Source organism: Apodemus sylvaticus, chromosome 3, assembly GCF_947179515.1.
Source record: "Apodemus sylvaticus chromosome 3, mApoSyl1.1, whole genome shotgun sequence".
Taxonomy (NCBI): domain Eukaryota; kingdom Metazoa; phylum Chordata; class Mammalia; order Rodentia; family Muridae; genus Apodemus; species Apodemus sylvaticus.
Window position 1 is genome coordinate 132,792,428 of NC_067474.1, and position 19,551 is coordinate 132,811,978.

Below are 19,551 nucleotides of genomic sequence, written 5' to 3' on the forward strand. Positions count from 1 at the left end.
TGGTGGTAGAGGGAAACCAATCGAAAGCAGCTAACCCACCCTCCAAACAAAAGGAAAGGAATGTGCACTCCCCCAAAAGGTGCATGGTTCAGAGCCCCAAAATAAAGGCATAGGGTGGGGCTGCTGAACTTGGTTCTGGCTCTGTGCTACTGTAACCTCTGACAATGGACAGCCTTCCCATCTCTAAAATGGGCCTAAGAGCACTTAAGGTAAGGTTGTTGTGTAGAGCCCGAGGTCAAGAACAGTGTCCAGGATTGTGGCTGGCTTGCACTGGGTTCCCTAACAACTGTGACGTTGTTTGTGCATGGCTGGCTGGTGTAGGGGTGGATCTCCCAGATCTGCAAGGGTGTACAGCACCTGTGGAAGGAACTAAGGAGCAAACAATGGCAGCACAGCCAGGGAGGGGCAGGAGAAACCAGAACACAGAAGAGCAAGACCAGAATGAAGACCCAGGTTCCCTCAGTGGGAGAGGGCGGAGGACCTGGTGGCGGTGGGGAGGGAGGCTGACTTCAGAGAAGAGTCTATAGATTTGGGAAGGTCTGGAACTCAGCAGCTGCTTAGATAATCAGGTGGAGAAGGAGGGAGAGCTCAGGGGTTTTGCTCAGGTCAGGGTTACTGAAATCTGTGATGTGGTCTGATTCAGTGTAGTTGGAATCTGGAGGACACTGGGTTGAGGTGATTTTTAGTCAGCTAAGTGGAAGTTGGGTCTTTGGGTTGGAGAGTTGTCATTAGCTGAAGCAGGGTAAGAAGGGAGGAGGGCCACCTCAAATGCAACAGGAACAGAGCGTGCCTGCAGGGGAGCCTCAGAAGGACTCCTCAGAGAGTCAGCAGGTCAGAGGAGGGAAGGAGGAGACAACTCAAGAGTTTCTAAGCATATGGAGAGTCAGCATGAAAAGACTAGGCCGGCTGCCTGGAGCATTGTCCTCGAAGGCTTTCTGAGGGACAGCAGCATTTAAAGGAAAGAGGTGTGGGAAAGGACAGACAGACAGCACAGGACCAGAGTTATGGATACCGGAAACAGGAAGTCCTTATCACATTCCTGGCAGGGCAGGGGCTGGGCATCTTCCTCTGAAGCACAGACATCTAACTCAAGTGGGGAAGAAGACTTCATATTTTGTAATTTATAGTATGGGACAGACAGCCCACGCCTCCCAGTCTCACCACACCTCCCAAAGTTGTAGAGATAAAAGTCACAGCATCCTTCTCTGGAGAGGCAGAGAGGAAAGCGCTTTGGAATGTGGGGATACCAGCTACTCAGCTGCCCTGGCTAGGAGCCCACAGCTTTCAAAGCCCCCAGGCAGTGCAACGGGCCTCCTACACCTTCTCACGCAAGGGTCCTAAAACAGGCAACAGGGCCTATGTTGACTCCAGACTTCCTGCCCTAGAGAACTCTGCAGGGTCTGGATAGCCACCCTTTACTCTAGGGAATGCACCAGCCTGGACCAGAGCTCAGATGTCCAAGAATCATAATACTGAGCCTTCCTAAAGCAAAGTGAATCTCAAAAACAAAAAAACAAAAGACCACGATTTCCTCCTGCAGCGCTGCATGATGGGGCATCACTCCAGCGCAGCCTCAGCAGCCACCGGCAGGCCTCTGGCTGGCATCTGGACCCTGTCCACTTGCCATCTGTCCACATCTGTGGCCTGAGGCAGTAGTTAGGCATGCTGGCTCTGTAGCCGGAATACTTAGATTCAAAACCCAGTTTCAACCAGAAATGACAATCCATGTCTATAAATTCTAGCACTTGAGAGGCTAAGGCAGGGGGATTGTTATGAGTTCAAGGCCTGCCTGGGCCACATAGTGAAGTTCAGAATGGCATGGTTTACAGAAGGAGGCCTGTCTTGAAGAACAAAACAAAATGCCCGGACAGCTTTCATCCTTCCTTATCTTTGTGACTCTAGACGTATTCCTTGACTGCTCTGTGCTTCCATTTCATCACACTGAAATTGGACTAACGATCAACTCCATGTCATAAAGTCACCAAGAGGATTTAAACAGAGAAATAGGAAAGATTCTTAGCACAGAGCCATTGGTGACTGTGCCCTTCACCCTGCAGCACCAGACAGTGCTCTGCTTTCCTCTGAAACTGCTGGCCATGGGCTTTGCCTGGGGAAGGCACTCAATTCTGAGTGGCCAAACTGGTCACCATATAAGAGACATGGCACTCAGGCTGGAGAAATGGCTCAGTGATTAAGAAAGCGCACATGCTGGTCTTGCAGAGAACCTGAGTTTGATTCCCAGGACACACAACAGGAAGCTTGAAATTGCCTGCATCTGCAGCTTCAGGGAGCCGACACCCATCTGGCCTCCTTGGGAGAACACACACACACACACACACACACACACACACACACACACACACACAGTCTTCTAAAGGTATGATATTCAATGAACTTAATCATATCTTCTACCAGTATGCAAAAGAGCTGCTCACATGCATGCATAAAGGATTGCCAGGAACGCTGAATATCCACTATGGTTCTAAGTGATGCATTTAAATGAATCATGTGTTTTTCCCTTTAAAACAACATTTAAAGTACTTAATGTGACCTACTCTGAGATGTGTATTTATTTCCCAGACAGTAAAATAAACAAAACAACAATAACAAAAGCCACAGATCTAATTATAATGAAAGTCACAGGCAAATGGAATTCATTTGTTAAGTGTCCAACTTTACTGGAATGATCTAAGATTTACATAGCCCCAGGAGATGTCATCTGATTTCATTTTCCTGACTTATGCTCAAACTTTTCCAAGTTCACACATGAGAAGGGCACGAAGACTTGAGGACGCAGCCTAACACTCGTGTCTTTCCAGCGAGGTGTGCACTGCAAGATGCTGCTATCATTTTCCTTCTGCAGTTCTGCACTAAGAGTTCAGGCGAGCACTGTCCAACAGTTCTCACACCCTGGACTCAGTCTGCAGAGCGTTAACTCATACATGCGTGTGTGCTTGTGCACACTTGTATGCATGAGTGCACACATGCACACTTGGACACAGGCACACACACAGGCATACACACACACCTCTTTTCTGATACTCTTTACTTTTTGATTTTGGGAGACTGGTTGAAGATATAGGGTCTTCTGCACCATGGGTACTGTGGAATCTGTGTAATTTCTATAGACCCCTTAAAATGAAGTTCACAGGTTGATGGCACTATACAGAGATGCTGTGTAGGTGTTTCCTCTAGCAGCAGATGAGACCCACAGTTGAACAATGCACCACCTAGCTCTAAATGGGATGTCTCCATCATATCCCACTCCTCAGGGCTCAGGGAACCCCGAGGTAAAGGAAGCAGCATGACTATAAAAACCAGAGGGGACGGAGGACACCAAAGGAACAAGACCTTCTCCACACAGCAGGGCAGATGCACATATGAACTCGCAGAGACTGGCAGCACGCGCAGGGCCTGCACAGGTCTAATCCAGAAGTAGCTGATGGCCAAAATAAAATGAACTCAATAGTATTTTTAAGATTTTTTTTTGACCTTACAGGTCTTTTGTGTATACATTATAGTTTCTGATTTTGTGTTTTTATGGGATTTTTGTGTGTGTAAACATGTGTGCCTCTGCATTTATATGTGGTTCTTGTGTTTTTTTATTTGGCTCATTTTCTTCTGTTTGATTATGTTATGCTAACCCAGGTTGATGTATATGTATAATATTTTAGATGTTTGTTTTCTAATGAAAGAAAGGGTGGGCATGGCTCTGGGTGGGAGGCAATGCAGGGAGGATCTGGGAGGAGCTGGGGTCAGGGGACCGTAATCAGAACATATTGTACGAAAAAAATCTACTTTCAATTAAAAAACAGTAAGGAAAAAGAGATGATGCTAGAGAGTTGATGGATTTGCATGTCAGCCTGGTTCCAGGATTGAAGCTGGATTAATTTGATACTAGAGAAGAGACCAGAACTAGGTTTGAGCTTGAATTTCTGGGCTGGACCTCTTCATGCTGGAGATGTGCATGGCTGTCCAAGATGGCATCTGTGTTCCTCAGTTATGGGACAAGTGGATCTATCAAGAACACACCTGCAGTTGAGGCCACATTAGGCGTGCACTCGCCAATATCAAAACTGCCTTATGAAAGTTGTAGTCTACAAAATACGCAATTGCAAGCTAAGGAGGTTCCCTTGGCCCAGCTATGATCCCACAATCTGATAGTGTCTTTCAGTTTCCAAGTTTCCTTCGGGTCATACAACAGTGGGAGAGTAGAGACCAAGATGTTAGTTCAGACCTTTCTCCCCCCACTCCCCTTTTTGTTTTTGTTTTTCAAGACAGAGTTTCTCTGTGTAGCCTTCCTTAGCTGTCTGGAATTCACTCTGTAGATCAGATTGGCTTTGAACTCGCAGAGTTCTGCTTCTGCCTCCTGAGTGCTGGGATTAAAGGCATGAGATACCAGTGCCAGCTCAGACTGTTTTCTGTGGCACCTAATGCCAGCACCAGAGGTGCCAGCTGCTTTGGGGTCTCAGCATTGAGTCAGAGCAGTGCAAGTCTGCAGCAGGGTCTCCGGAGGAGAGGAATCGAGAGCATCTTACAGTTTCTCTGCTTCCGGAGTTTCGTCTTCACGTTAACTTTATTTTAAAAGCTACCACCAACAGCCCTGCACTAGTAAGCCTTTGAAGTCATCTCTGCAGTTCAACACAAAGTTGGCACTGGTGAAAATGTCACATTGTTCTGTTTTGCAGCTCTCTGTTTTACAGCATGGCTAAGTCCATGCATAAAAAGCACTGATTTCTACTCCACCTTGAACTCTGGGGCCAGCATGGATGCATATGTAAGAGTGTGCAGTTATATTTTTCTATATTTGCCAGAACACTCATATAAAAATTAGGGTCTTGGAAAGACGGTTGATGTTCTTTATGTAGGTGTACTGTACATATTTACGTATTTTCATTTGTACGGACTTGTTGGAAGCGTGCTCGTGTTAGTGAATGAAAGCACAATTTGTTATGAGTACTCAGTTTTCTTATACTTAAAACCAATTTACATTGACTAAAAACAAATTACACTGATAGAGTCAATCAACTTTTGTTAAGTTTTCTGGGGAGGGGGCATTTTTTTTTCATAAAACAAAACTGCTTCTTTACCTTTTAAAAAATACTGATGCTATAATACAATCCAAAACTTTGAATTTACCCAGTGTTTCTTGGCCTAAGTGTCAAGAAATATTAGTTACTCATATAGAGAGAAATCTAGGCTCAAACCTCACTTCTAAACCCAAAATTGATAGACCAATAATTTAAGTAGAAGTTATAAAATTAAAAATAACAGGGCAGAACAAGAAGAAAGTGGATGTTGCTTTTTTTTTTTCTTTCTTTTGAGACAGGGTCTCACTATGTAGCCCTGGCTCTACAACAACTCATTCTGTAGACCAGGCTGGCCTCGAACTCCAGAGATCCACCTGCTTCTGCCTGTGCTGGCATTAAAGGTGTGTCATCACATATGATGTGACGGTTGACCTTACTGTAAACCTGAAGATTCCAGGATCCTCGTGGAAACAATTCTCAGAGCGTCTGTGGGTGGCTTACAGATTAGGCTACGAGAGGTGTCAAGCCCCACTATCAACGAGTGATGTAATCCCATGGACCAGACAGAAAAGGGAAAGGAGCCGAGCCTAGCGCTGCCCTCTGCTTCTGTAGGCGCAGCATGACCAGTGCCCCCACACCTACTGCCATGCCTTCCCAGCCATGCTGGGAAAGGCCAACCCAACTGTAGACAAGAATAAACCCCCTGTCCTTAAGTTGCTTTTGGGGGAGGGGTGGAACCATATCACAGAAACAAAAGAAGAAACTAAGACTGAAAATGTCATCAGAAACTAACACCTATGTAGGCAAATTTTAAGAACCACTACGGAAGACAACGTGCCAATAACTTCCAAAATTAAAGTGCTTATAATGTTTGATCTGGAAATAGCACTTTATTCTACATAGTCTTGCATGTGTGAAAAATGATATTCAAAAAAGGTTATTCATAAAGTAATGTTTTTAAAAGGGAAGTTTGGACACTGTCTACCAAAAGGGAAGCACTTAATTAAAATACAGAACACCTACACGACAGAAAACGACATTAAAAAAAAGGACTCTGGCCCAGTGTGCATGCCAGTAAATGGGAGATGGGTTAAGAGTTCAAGGCTAGCCTCAGCTACATAAGTTCTCTGCCAGCTGTGCTACATGAGACAGTTTCAAACTAGAGAGACAAACAGAGGGGGCATTTGCTTTTAGCTACCATGGAATATGGGGGGCAAGTTTTATGTTCCAAACTTAACACCTAGAAAAACATATGAAACAATGGTCCTCAGAAACCAACACAGTGAGCCCCCAAGGGCCTGGTTGACTGCACAGTGTCAGCGTCCAGTCTGCAGTGAGGATGGGAACCAAGCTCGGAGATCTTTCTGAGTCAAGTGAACACTCCGACATTTAGGAAGGCCACAGAGCAATCGACAGGACAGACTGCTTCAGATGAGAGAGAGACAGAGAAAGCACTGAAGGAAGTGCACAGGGCACTTCCCAAATCTCTGGCCAAGTATTGACGTGCGCACACGTGAGAGGAGACTCAGAGGCTAAGAACCACCATGAAGAAGTTAAAAAAAAAATCTAGTGTTCATAGCAGACGAGGAGCTGTTCTCTTCCCACGAGGCAGAGTGGAGACGCACTGCAAGAGCGGAATTACTCGCTAACATAGAAGGCTCCAGCAGTGCTCTCAGAAGGGCACTACACCGGAAGGATAAACGGCTTGCTAACACTCCTAAAGCAAGCCTAAAGGGCTACTACTGTTTCCACGTAACTTAGCTAAACGTACCAAAATCCAGTGTTTTTTAAAGGATTACAACAAAATCTAGCACAGAAAAGTGTGAAAACCTATTACGTCTGATAATTACCAGGTAGAGACCCAGAAAAATATGTATCAATAGAAGCCACCCCAGAGTTGGCAGATAAAAATGTTCAACATCAACCTCTGTTACTCTTCTATTGCTGTGGTTAAGACACCATGACCAAGGCAAATTACAGAAGAAACAGTTTATATGGGGCTTACAGTTTCAGAGAGTTAGAATTTATGACCATTAGGATGGGGAACTTGGCAGGCAGGCAGGTGGGTGGGTGGGTGGGCAGGAGGGCAGGCATGGGGCTGGAGAAGTACTGAGAGTGCTTATGCCTGATCTTCGAGCAGGGGGTGGAAGGAGGGAGGGAGGGGGAGAGGTGGGGGAGAGAAGGAGAGAAGGAAGGAGAGGGAGAGGGAGAACGAGAACAGGCTAATTGGAAATAGCATGGGCTTTCGAAGCCCAAAGCTCACCTCCAATGACACACCTCCTCTAATAAGGCTACACCTTCTAATCCTTCCCCCTCTGAGTCAGGTCTTCACACAGTTACTACAAACATGTTTATCATGCAGAAAAAGGAAGGAAGGAAGGAAGGAAGGAAGGAAGGAAGGAAGGAAGGAAGGAAGGAAGGAAGGAAGGAAGAGAGGAAGGAAGACCCTAAAACAACCCATGGACATAAAAAAAAAACAATCAGACAGAAGAGTTCATTAAAAAAACATGAAAACATATATAAAATGCATGCTTAGATTGTTTATACCTTATAACTATTACAGATACTGTGGTTTAAATACAGTTTTAGATGCTACAAAAGGAAAAAATCAGACAAGACAAAGAAAACCATGAATCCATAGATCATCAGGCAGCATGAGAATCATATTAGACACTGTGGATGAAGAGAAAAACTGCAAAAGGCAGAAGCAATGCATCTCTGAAAGAATAAACAAGAGAAAACTTTCTGGCCGAGATTATGCAAGCTTTAGATAAAGAAAATAGCAAGCCCTAAGCAAGTGCTTGTTAAGTAATTCAATAAAGTCACAAGGAGTCGGGATAAAGAGAAAAGGAGCTGATTTAAAATCCCGCAAGGAGGTGTGGCTGAGGGAAGAGCTGTTATCCCGCCAGGAAAACCTCCCAAGCCAAGAGCATAACAAAGACTTGTCTCAGGCAAACTGAAGGACTTCATGACATTCGTGTGCATACAGGTATATGCACATATGTACACATGTATTTGCACTCACACATGCACACACACATAAGCACAAAGTTAAAAGAGGTTCTTCATCCGGAAGATGGAAATATGTATTTATTGAGTGTTACTGGAATCACCAACATCTGTCCCTTTTGTGACTGGCTTATTGCATTGGGTGTAACATCTTCAGGGGTTCACACTGCAGTGAGTCAGAGGTGCTTCTTTTTCCTGCAGAAAGATTACTTCTCTGCCTGAACTTGCTTTGTTTTCCCTTCATCTACTGATAGGCCCTTGGGTTGCTTCTAGCTTAAGGCAGTTATGAACAGTGACTCTATGACCTTGGGTGTGCAGAGGGGAGTCTCTGACTTCAGCGGCTCTCGCTATGCACAAGGGAGAATTGCTGGATCACAAGCTAACCCTGCGCTAATGATTTTGGGAATGGCCAGCATTCCCCATTCTGCACTGTTCTAATTTCTCTACACCTTGTAAGTTCTTGCTAGCTCATTTTGTTGGACAGCAGCTATGTGTATAGGTGGCTTCTCGATTCCTCCTGCTTTGCATTTCTTTAATCGGTGACATTAAGCATCATTGGTATGCTTCTTGGCCATGTGCGTATCTTCCTTTGAGAGGCACCTATATAAGCTCTTTGTCTATTTTAAAACCAAGTGGCTCTTTTTCGTTGATGAATTTTAAGAGTTTTTTTTTTTTTTTTTTTTAAATGGAGCAGAAGAGATGGTTCAGTGGTTAAGAGCACTGACTGCTCGTCTAAAGGTCCTGAGTTCAAATCCCAGCAACCACATGGTGGCTCACAACCATCCGTAAATAGATCTGACACCCTTTTCTGGCGTGGCTGAAGACAGCTACTGAAGACAGAATATTTATATATAATAATAAATAAATCTTTAGGCCAAAGAGAGCAGGGCTGGAGTAAGCGGGATTGACCAGAATGAGCAGAGGTCCTGAATTCAAATTCTCAGCAACTACATGATGGCTCACAACCATCAGAACAGCTACAGTGTACTCAATTACAAACAAACAAACAAACAAACAAACAAACAAATCTTTAAAAAAGAGTTCTTAGCCGGGCGGTGGTAGCGCACGCTTGTAATCCCAGCACTCTGGGAGGCAGAGGCAGGCGGATTTCTGAGTTCGAGGCCTGCCTGGTCTACAGAGTGAGTTCCAGGACAGCCAGGGGTACACAGAGAAACCCTGTCTCGAAAAAACCAAAATCCAAAAAACAAAACAAAAACAAGTTAAAAAAGAGTTCTTTTATATTTAAAATATCTTATTTTTAAACATGAGTGTGTTAAGGAGAAATAAGTGAAACAATACTGTAGCTTTATAATAGGTAAATTAATAGATGTAAAGTGAATGAGAAAATAGCACAAAGAATGGAACATATTGTTTCATAAGGTTGTTACATTCCATATGAATATTAAAAAATAATTACAAATTGAAAACATACCTTATAAAATTTAAAATATGTATTACAAAACAAAGAAATATAGCTATTAAGCCAACAGGGAGGGTAAAATGAAATCATGGTATGTAATTAATCCAAAAGAAGGCACAAAAGGAAAGAAACAAACAGGAAACTAATGGTGATAGAGTAGACTCAGACACAACCATATCCATGACTTATATATAAATATAAACCATAATATAGTAGACTCAGACAAAACTATATCAATGACACATATAACTTTAGAAGCATTCCAATAAAAGTCAGACATCATCATATTGTATTAAAAAGCAAGGTTCAACTTTAGGCTGTCTACGAGAAACCCATCTTAAATATGAAAACACAAAGACACCAGCAGATTAAAAGCAAGGATGGACTGTTGTCCCATCATACACACAACCGCTCAAGAGCAAACAAAGGTATGTTCCTTCAGATACATACATACATACATACATACATACATACATACATACATACGGGGCAAATGAATCAATAAAGCCAATTTTAATCAAGTGGAGCAATTAGAATGAGTGACATCATAGGAAAACTTCACAAGAATTATCTCTAGTGAAAAAATGTTCAAAATAACAACAGAATCTAGAAATATGATAATAGTAAGGGTATAAGAACCAAAGAACAGAGCTTCCAACTGAATGAAGCAAAACCTGATGAATGAAGATTTTAGCACTCCTGTCAGAACTAAGCGGATAGAGAACCAGGAAAGACATGGCAGTCTGACAAGCATTTATCTGATACCCACCGACTTTATCTGACCATCACTCGTGGAATACCCAATGATAGCAAATTGTCTCCTCTCAAGAACATTCACTAAGATGGATCAGATTTTGCCCCATAGCTCAGATCTCAATCATTTAAAGTAAAAATCATGGAAAGCATACGGTGACCACAGACAACCCCTGACAACTAGGAAAGCATACCGTGACCACACACAACCCCAGACAACTAGGGATTGGACAAAACACTTTCAAAGAGCTCAGGAGTCACAGAACAGTCATTAGAAGGCATTAGAACAAATACGCATCTGTAACTTTATTATATTTTTAGGTCTCTGACCTGGATTCTAAGAGCAAGATAACAACACTGGGAGGATATTTTCCCTTTATTTTAAAATTTGCTTTCAGTTCTTAGACACTGCAATGTGCGTGTGTGATGTACTTCAGTCATGTGATGTACTTTGGTCATTTCATCCCCAGGCCTCCCTCTTGCACCCCTTTCCCACTCCTGAGGGGCCCCCCCTTCCCTGAAAGCTCTCCTCCTTTCATACCTTTGAAGGGTCTTCTGCTATGATATCTGGGGGTCTTCTGATCTGATATTGTGGGTGTTCTGCTCTAACGTTTGGTCTTTGGTGCTCATTCCTTGCCCAGAGCTTGTAAGACTTTTGTAACTTTCAGAGTGACAGGAACATCTGACACAGAACTCCACACTCCTTGGAATCTTGGGGGTGACGGGAACACGTTTTATCCTAATAAGAGACTGTCAATGTGCACTTGGGGAGCCTCAGGATGTGGGCTGACTTCAGGTGGACCAATCATGTGATCAGAAGACAGAGTTCCAGGCCCATCTACTCTGCATCTCCAGGGATGTGAGGAGGGATAAAAGGCGAGTTGATCACCACTGCTAACAGTGTCATAACCATACCATCATCATACTGAGGAATCCACCCACTCCAGCAAGACCAGAAAAAAAGAATGAGAGGCGCCGTTGCCAGCAAGACGGCTTAGTAGGTGAGAGTTCTTACCTCAAAGTGTGAGTGCATAGATTTGAACCCAGAACCCACATGAAGGGGGAAGAAGAGACCCACTCCAACGTTTTTCTCTGACCTTTACATGTGTGCTGTGGCATGCCCCATCCCATTGTATACATGATGATAAGTAAGACAAAATAAAAAAGAGAGGCTATTATACCAGAAAGGATGAAATGAAACTGTAGGAACAGAAGCCACGACTATTCAACTGTGTGTGAATTTGTTACAAGGACAAAGATCGGAAAAGTAGCCTCACACATGTCAGCTGGTTTCCAGTAAGTGTGGACAGGTAATTCAGTGTGTTTGCATATAGGTGTGTATGTGTCTGTCTCTGTGTGTGCACATGTATGTGTGCTGATGGAGTCACCAACACTACTTTGGAACTGCTGAACACCCGTATGTAAATAAAGAAATCTCAAGCTCTTGCATGCCACTATATACAAATGAGAACTCAAAAACAGATCAGAGGCTTAAATGGGAGAGCTAAATCCATAACAATTCTAGAAGAAAACAAGAAAAAAAAAAAAGCCTTTCTGACCTTGTGTTTGAGAAATATTTCTTAGATACAATACCCTTAAGAGAAAAAAGGGGAAGAGTTAAACTCCATCAATATTTTCCATACTGTAAAGAATCGAGAGAATAACAAATTTCTGCACTGCCCTACCCTGAGGCCCAGGGAAGGATGCTTGGCAGATACGAAAGGTGGAACATATGTATTCATTCAAAACCCGACACTGGGTCTCAATGGCTTTGTCTCTCCCCATAAGCCAAGTCCCAGTGCTCCGGTGGCTTTCTCCATAATGGCTTCCAATTGGAATTGCCTTATATGTCTTTGATTTCTGAGCGAACAGAAGCATCACATCTTTATAACGAGTGTTACTCAGTAACCAAAGGGAACCAACAACTAGGATATACAACGGATGCATGGACTGTGAAGACATTACACCAAGTGTGAGAGGCTGCCTCTGAAGGCTGTGTGATGCCGTCCATAAGACATTCTAGGAACGCTGAAGGGGTAGAAAGTAGGTTAGCAGTTGCCAGAGGCTGAGGGCGAGAGGAGAGCTCACTGAAACGTGACGTGGGGAATCTGGGGGAGATGAGATGTGCTGCTGTCACACAAAGTTCCATTTGTCAAAACTCTGAATGGCACCATAAGGCAAAGGCAAAGGCAGAGGCAGAGGCTGGAAGACCTCTGTGAGTTCAAGGCCAGTCTGGTCTATGCAGCAAGCTCCAGGCCAGCCAGGGCTATATAATAAGACCTGACTTTAAAAAAAATGCTATAGGGATGTTGAATGGATAGTTTAGGGGATGCTGGATGAAGGGATAGTTTAGGGACAGAACTTGGGTTTGGCTTTTAGCATACCCCAGAACAATGAAAATATCTAAAAGAAGACAGAGCCATATGATAATCTCCAACATAACTTTTAGGAATAAAGAATGAACCATAGAACAATAAAACACATTCCAATGTGTGATGATAGAGGCTGTCACCGGGGACGTGACCATGAGCCACAGTCCCTAGGTTGTATTACTTTCAATTACAAAAGAAACCTAAGTCCTGGTCAAGGAAACTTCTCAAGCGCCCGGGCTAGGGCATGGAGCAGTGTGTAAGAACATCGTATACTGTGCTTCGCACGTTGGAGGGATTTAGTAACAGCTAGAAGAGGCCAGCAGTGGGAGTCGGTTCAGAAGGCAGAGCTCAGACTGAGAGCCTGTCTGAGCAGCAGCTTCTCCAGCCCTTACTTCTCACGTGGAGCTATGTGGGACGGCTCAGGTGGGATGAGTACCCACTCAAGATCCCGGATCTCCCTTGGTACCAGTCGCTTCCTAGCATCCCTCTTGCAAACACGTTGTATGTCTTGAGCTTAGGCTTGTGAGGATGGGAGGCGAATCCTTCCTTCAAAGAGCAGAACTGCCCAGCACTCTGCAGCGAGCTGAGTGCTACGTCTCAATGCCCAGAACCCAAAGCAGCTCATCAGCCCCTGTCCCCACCAAGGCCTGATTGTATGTGCAATGCTTTGTGTGCTGTGTGATGGTTATCCATGTGTTATTCAAATGCTGATTTCTCTGCCCTCCTTCCTTGTTTCAATCCAGGTATGACGCTGTAGCTCTTGTGTCAAGAATCTCCTGTCTCAAGTTTGTATAAATAACTCTTACCATTTATTCTCTACCTTGTCAATAAAAGCTGATCACCCAATGGCTGGGCAGAAGAGAAAATAGTTCCATCGGTTAGTGGAAGAAGAGAGAGAGGAAGAGACACACAGTTCTATTCTGAGGAGGAAGGAGGAAAGAATCCTGCAGAGTTCAGTCAAAACATGGAAGACTTAACTGGAAGTATTGTTGGCATACTGGCTGGGAGGTAGCCAGATTATCTTAGGGGGTAAGATAGATCTGATTGCCTAGATATTAAGATGAAGCTTGGAAATAAATCTTAGCTTCTCTGTGTCGTTATTGGGAACTAGCTAGGATAAAGAATATGCAGCCACCATATTAATTTACTAAATACATTTATATTAAAGGTAACATTTACACTTGATAGAAGCATTTGGTAAACAGAACTTCCCACTCCAGGCACAGACTTTCTTGGTAAGTGTGAAATAAGGGAGATCAGGCACCCCAGAGTGCAAAGTGGACAACTAGGGAAGGTATTGAAATCTAGCCAGCTTCAAGAAGCACACTCTTCATTCTTGCTTTCTTTGGCTATGTCTCTCTGAGGCCAGCCAAGGGGACCCAGCTTGGATTAACCAATGATTCCAGGACCAGAAGTGTCAATGCTTTGCCTGGTGGTTCTGGACACCTGACTTCCAGGGGCCAGCCAAGCAGATTCTACCTCCTTTCCCCTCTAAATACACTGCAGGCCAGGCCCAGCCTTTAGAGGCTGGATGCAACATAGAGTGTGGCAAGAGCAGAGTGGGCAGTGTGGAACACACGAGAACCAAGTCCTTCCCTGGGCACCAGTGAACCTCTAGACAGAGGAGGGGACTTAGGTGACCTCCTCAGAAGAAGGTCACATTCTCACCGGCCTTCCACACGGTTGGGCCACAGCCCACACTGTCCAGGCTTTGAGGACAAGGATCACATACCTGGGGAAGATCGCAGTCATCATGGCTGAAGCGTAGCCGGGTTTGCAAGCTCCCTCGGAAAAGTTTGCGTACTTGGTGGCTAGCTCGGCAGGCCTGCGGGGGAGAGAGAAGGTCAGAGCTGGGCACAGGAGGAGCGGGGAGATTATCAGTTCACCAGGAGCTGTGGAGACTGAAATGGAATAAAGCCTTTCTACATCAAGTTCCTAAGAGAATTAGACAGCCCGATAAAAATGGTCCCTCGACGGGTGGCCTCCACAAAAGGGACTCCCTCTGTTTCGTTTCACATATTCTGTATAGTACGACTGATCACCACAAAGGCATAGCTTGTAAGGCCCTGACACATGCAGAGGTACTGGCCTTTGCAGTTCCTTGGCCCGACCCTACCTTCTCAGTCTCCACTGCTTTTATCCCTTCCACCCTCTGTATCTCCACGCAGAAGGGGCATTCAAGGTGAACACAGACACAGCAAATGTGTGTTACTGAGCTACTGATGGATCAGTGTGGCCTTCAGTTGAGCATGCTCTCCTCCTACTCAGTTTGGAACCTCTCTGAGTCCTCCTCCTGAAGAATGCCAGGCCTTCAAAACTAAACTCAGAGGTGGGCTTCACAGGAGCGGTTCCCTGACCCACAGACTGGTCTATCTGCCTCTCTGCTCAGGCAGTCTCCTGATCCTTATCCTATGCCGACTCCTGGCTGCACTACTCCTCCATAGAACTGTCTCTCACTCCAGCATAAATCCTTGGGATCAGACCTCTGCCCGCACTTCACACAGAGATGGGCACACAAAGACCTCTATAAATTTTTTTGAAAACCAAACCGATGCCTGCAGCCTTCCCACACTGTGATCTGAAGACAAGGAAATCTCAGGAAGCTTCAGGGTGGAGACTGCAAGCACTGTCTGAGGGCTGTGTCCTGGCCTTGTCTTGGCTGAGTGACTATAACTGGATCACCCTACAGCATCAGGTTTCCAAATCCTGATGTGTTCAGTGTGGTTCTGGAGTCACCGCCCTGCACTACAGCTCTGCCCTGTGCAGTCCAGAAAGTATCAGGACATATTCAGTAAATGACCCTGTGACTGACAGGTCTTGCCAGTGGTGTCACCTGCCAGCTTAGATTCCTGGCCTCTGAGCTACCCACCCCTCACCTCGTCCACACCAGTGTCGGGCTGCCTCGATGGGTGTGGCTCAAAAGCAAGCTGGCCTTCAGCATGACCCCTGCAGCATCTGAAGTGTGGGGGTGTGTCTGTGCTGGACAGCCAGAAACTATCATACGTCACTGTGGGGTGTCAAGTCCAAATCACCCCTGAGGTGTAGTCCAGGCCTTATGCAAGGGATTGCTCATTAAGTACAAACAGAATTTTAGAAATCTACATTTTTAAGCCTTCCCTTCCAATGAGATTCAAATGAGATGCAAATGTGAAGCGAGGGACTGGAACTTTATTTGATAAACAAAACAAAGTCAAAGGTTCTAACAGGAGAAAAACTGTATTTTCCTACAACTGTATTTTGGAAATGAAATTTGGATGTTGGTCGTCATTGCAATTAGGGGCTTCCTGGAAGCTTCTGGATGAAGTACAGTGACTAATAGCCTCTCCTCTCAATAGCCCTGGAAACAGGTGCCCTGCATCACAAATAGATGTTTGGGGCTTAGAAAGATGGAGGGCCAGACCCGAGACCATGCAGCTGCCTCTGCTCGAGTTAGAGATAATGACGTGACACTACCAGGAACATGATCACAGAGGTTGGCCTTGAGCCCAGCACCAGTAGGAGCAGTTGGCATGGCCGGATATGGGTAGAGATGAGGGTCAAGGAGGTCTCGCTCCACTCTTTGAAAGTATGTACACAAGGCTGTGGCATTTTGAGTGCCTTTGTGCCATGTCTCCAGAACCCTCACCCTCAGGGTTGTCCAACTTGTCTGTGGTCTATCTGAATTCCAGAAAGTTTACAAAGAAGTTAAAAGACAGATGGCAGCTGCCGTCCATAACACGGGGCATCGAAGAACGCAAGGCTAAGAGACAAACCTCTGACCATATCTTTCCTCTCCTGATCATGATCTCAGCTCTTGGAAGGTACCTGAAGAATGGCTACTGGACAGCCCAAGGCTCTGGGCTAGGGTGATCCACGCTGGAGAGGAGAGCCTGCATGCCAGATGGGGTGCGGAAAAGTGGGAGACGGCAGAGCAGGCAGAAGGCTGCTCTTCCTAGGTGTGCAAGGCCATCGATCAGGAATGATGAATGCTAACAATTCATTTAGAAAAGCAAGCCTGGGTATAGTAAGACATGTCAATCATCACCAAATTAAAATGCCTTAGAAATGGCCTCCCGAATGTCCCAGGGAGAGAAGAATGAGGGGAGTGTTGAGGATTCTGAGTCATACAGCATGCTGGGACCTCTGGGGCAGACAGCGGTCAAAGCCAGGGAGATTAATGGCCGCCAGCTCCCTCAGGCCAGAACAGTTAGTTTCTCTAGGCACTCACTCCAAATGCCAGGAGGCCCCCAGATGTCTGATCCAGTCATTCTGCCCTTGTTCTCCCCGCACTCTGCAGCTGGCCTTTCACTGTGGAAGATGAGTGCTGCGTCCACTAAGAGCACCCATTGTGCAGTGAACGTGACTAAGAGGCCCTTGGGGTGAAGACTGTGAACCACACACTCTTCAGAGGAAGCCCAGATGACCAGACTGGAACCCATAAGAAAACCCAACTGCCACTCCCCACTCTGTTCAGAAGGGTGTTCAGGGAAGCAGGCCAAGTCTTGGTAGTGAATGGAAGGAGGGCCACATCTGGCCTCTGGCTTCCAGAGAACGCTGACAAGGAGAAGAAACAGAGAGTCCCTGAGTCCCCTAGCGTGAGCCACCTGCGAGGTGGGCACTCAGATCCCTGGATCTGGTGAGGATGGGCTGAGAGGAGCAGAGGGCTGACCATCCTCTCCAGCAATGCACAAGTGCTGTAAGGAAAAGAAGGGGACGGGGCAGGCTGAGCACCTGGTCATGTCTGGATTCAAGCCACGAGTTGCTGTGTGGCCTGAGGTGTGCACAGCAAAAGCCGGCATTTGGTGTCTTTTCAAGCAACACACAAATGCTGAATGAAAAAGGGGGCGGGGGGGGGGGGCAAAAACACGAAGGAGAGAGTATTCCATCCCACAGGGCCAGACGTGTCAAACACAGAGGGGGCTGATTGGGTGACACCTGGGCTGGAGAATTGAACCAGGCAATCTGCAGGCTGCTGCTAACAGTCCTGGGAGCTGCTTCAATAGTGGGTGTGGGTGGGAGTATGGGGGGGGCAATATGGTTGTGTGGTGGGGTGGGTTATGAAGGGACTTGGGGGTTGAAGGGGATGAGGGTATGGAGAGGAGTAGGTGTGTGGAGGGGGTGGGTGTATAGTGGGGATGGGGGTATGGTGAGGTGAGGGTGGATGGGTGGAGGGTTGGCTGTGTGGAGGGGAGGGTGTGTGTGGAGAGGAGTGGGGGTGTGAAGGGGAGGGTTTGTGTGGAGGGGAGTGGAGGTGTGGAGGGAAGGGTATGTGTGGAGGGGAGTGGGGTGTGGTGGGGGTGAGGTCCTAAGAGTGGGTATTTGCAACTCTAGATTCCACTAGATCTAAGAGGAAGCAGGGGAGGAGCTAGTCAGAACAGACTGTAGTGAAGAGTTTGCTATAAAGGAGACAGACATAGCTGGTGGGAGAGCAGGGTAAAGGTGGCTATGCGTTTTTATTGTTTTGAGGGTAAGAAGTATTTTAGTGCATTCATACACTAATCAGAATAAGAAAAACCCCTGATGCCTCAGAGATGCTGTGGGAGGGAGGGAGGGAGGGAGAGAGGGAGGGAGGGAGGGAGGGAGAGAGAGACAGAGACAGAGAGACAGAGAGACAGAGAGACAGAGAGAGAGAAGGACACCCCTGCCCTGCCTAGCCGATGGATGGCCCGAAGCCCTGCATCTTTAGGAAACAGAACCAGTTGCTCCTGAGTGTGGTCCCTGCGTGCCTTACAGCACACTGCCACCCTGGCATGCTCCCTTCAGTCCACTCCTTCACTTCTTCTCATTCACTCAGCTAGCACTAGACTTGCTGCCTGGGTTTTTGTCCTGGCTGCACTGCTCAGCAAGCTGTGTGACTTGGAGGAGTGTTAGGATGTGTGTGTGTGTGTGTGTGTGTGTGTAAGTTATGCAGCAACTAGAGACATGAGCAGGTGTTCACTGAAACAGTTTTTTTTTTTTGTCCTAATTTGGGAAGAGGAAGGGTTCTAGAAGGGGTGAGGACAATAGAGATGAGTAGGGGCTAAAATAATAAAATAAAATTATATGCATGTAGGAAAATGGCACAGTGGAACACATCATTTTGTACAATCAACAGACCAATTTCTAGAACCGTCTCACAGAGGACCATGCACTAGATATGAGAGAAGCCTAACCCACCGCCTGACTCAGTCAGAGCCGACCCCTGGTGGGGATGGCAGAGCCCCTAGCAAGCTCCGTCACTGCTGCCTCTGTTCTGGCCTCCTCCCTTCCCAGAGATCCACTTCTCCCATTACCAGGGCCACTTCTGGGACAACCATGCAACCAACCGGGAAATGGTAGAAGTAGCTTTGTTTAGCTTTAGTCACCTTATTTGATTATTAAACATTGCCATTTGAATTGGTCCCCTAAAACAGCCTTCATGTAAGAAAATAACAACACCACGACAGCTCCACTTAGGCGCCAAGACGAACCTTTTCTCCTTAAGGGTGGTCTGTCCGTCTGTCTGTCTGTCTCTCTCCCCCTCCCTTCCTCCCCTCTCTTGTGCTCTCTCTGGTGCTAGGGATCTGGCCAGCAGTCTCCAGTGCACTTGGTGAGCATGGTCTCTATAGTTCTACTGCAGAGCTGTCCCTTTTGACTCCTGTCTCTAACCTTGTTACTATAGTAACAAGGCCCTCTGCAGGGGGAAAGGGAGTGCCTGGGCTGGCTGTCCTTGGGTTGTCCTTAGTTTCTTCCTGTAGCTTCGGGTTGGGTGTGGACCCCATCCACACTGGCTGTAGCTAGTTGCTCTCTGTCCCCTGCCCGGGCATGGATCTCTCTATACCTTTTGTGGGTGATCCTGTCTAATTGGGGTTCTGAGGCTGACATTACTGTAGCTTAACCTCATCTGGGAGACTGCTTAGTAGCCTTCTGGGGTGTTGGCCTGTGCTACACAACAGTCCTCACAGAAGCCCCACCAGGGGCCTGCTGTGACGGCTCCAGCCTTGTTTCCACACTTCAGTTCTTTAAAAAT

At 46.1% G+C, this 19,551-nt stretch overlaps 1 protein-coding gene across 5 annotated transcripts in view; it reads right to left on the minus strand.

The window, feature by feature from the left end:
- St3gal3 (ST3 beta-galactoside alpha-2,3-sialyltransferase 3) overlaps positions 1–19,551 on the minus strand; it is a 206,034-nt gene that overhangs the window by 67,631 nt on the left and 118,852 nt on the right. For all 5 annotated transcript variants that reach the window (XM_052177152.1, XM_052177154.1, XM_052177151.1 and 2 more), the window contains one exon: positions 14,317–14,409. In XM_052177152.1, coding sequence (XP_052033112.1) covers positions 14,317–14,409 — 93 coding nt within the window. The remainder of the gene's footprint in view (positions 1–14,316; positions 14,410–19,551) is intronic.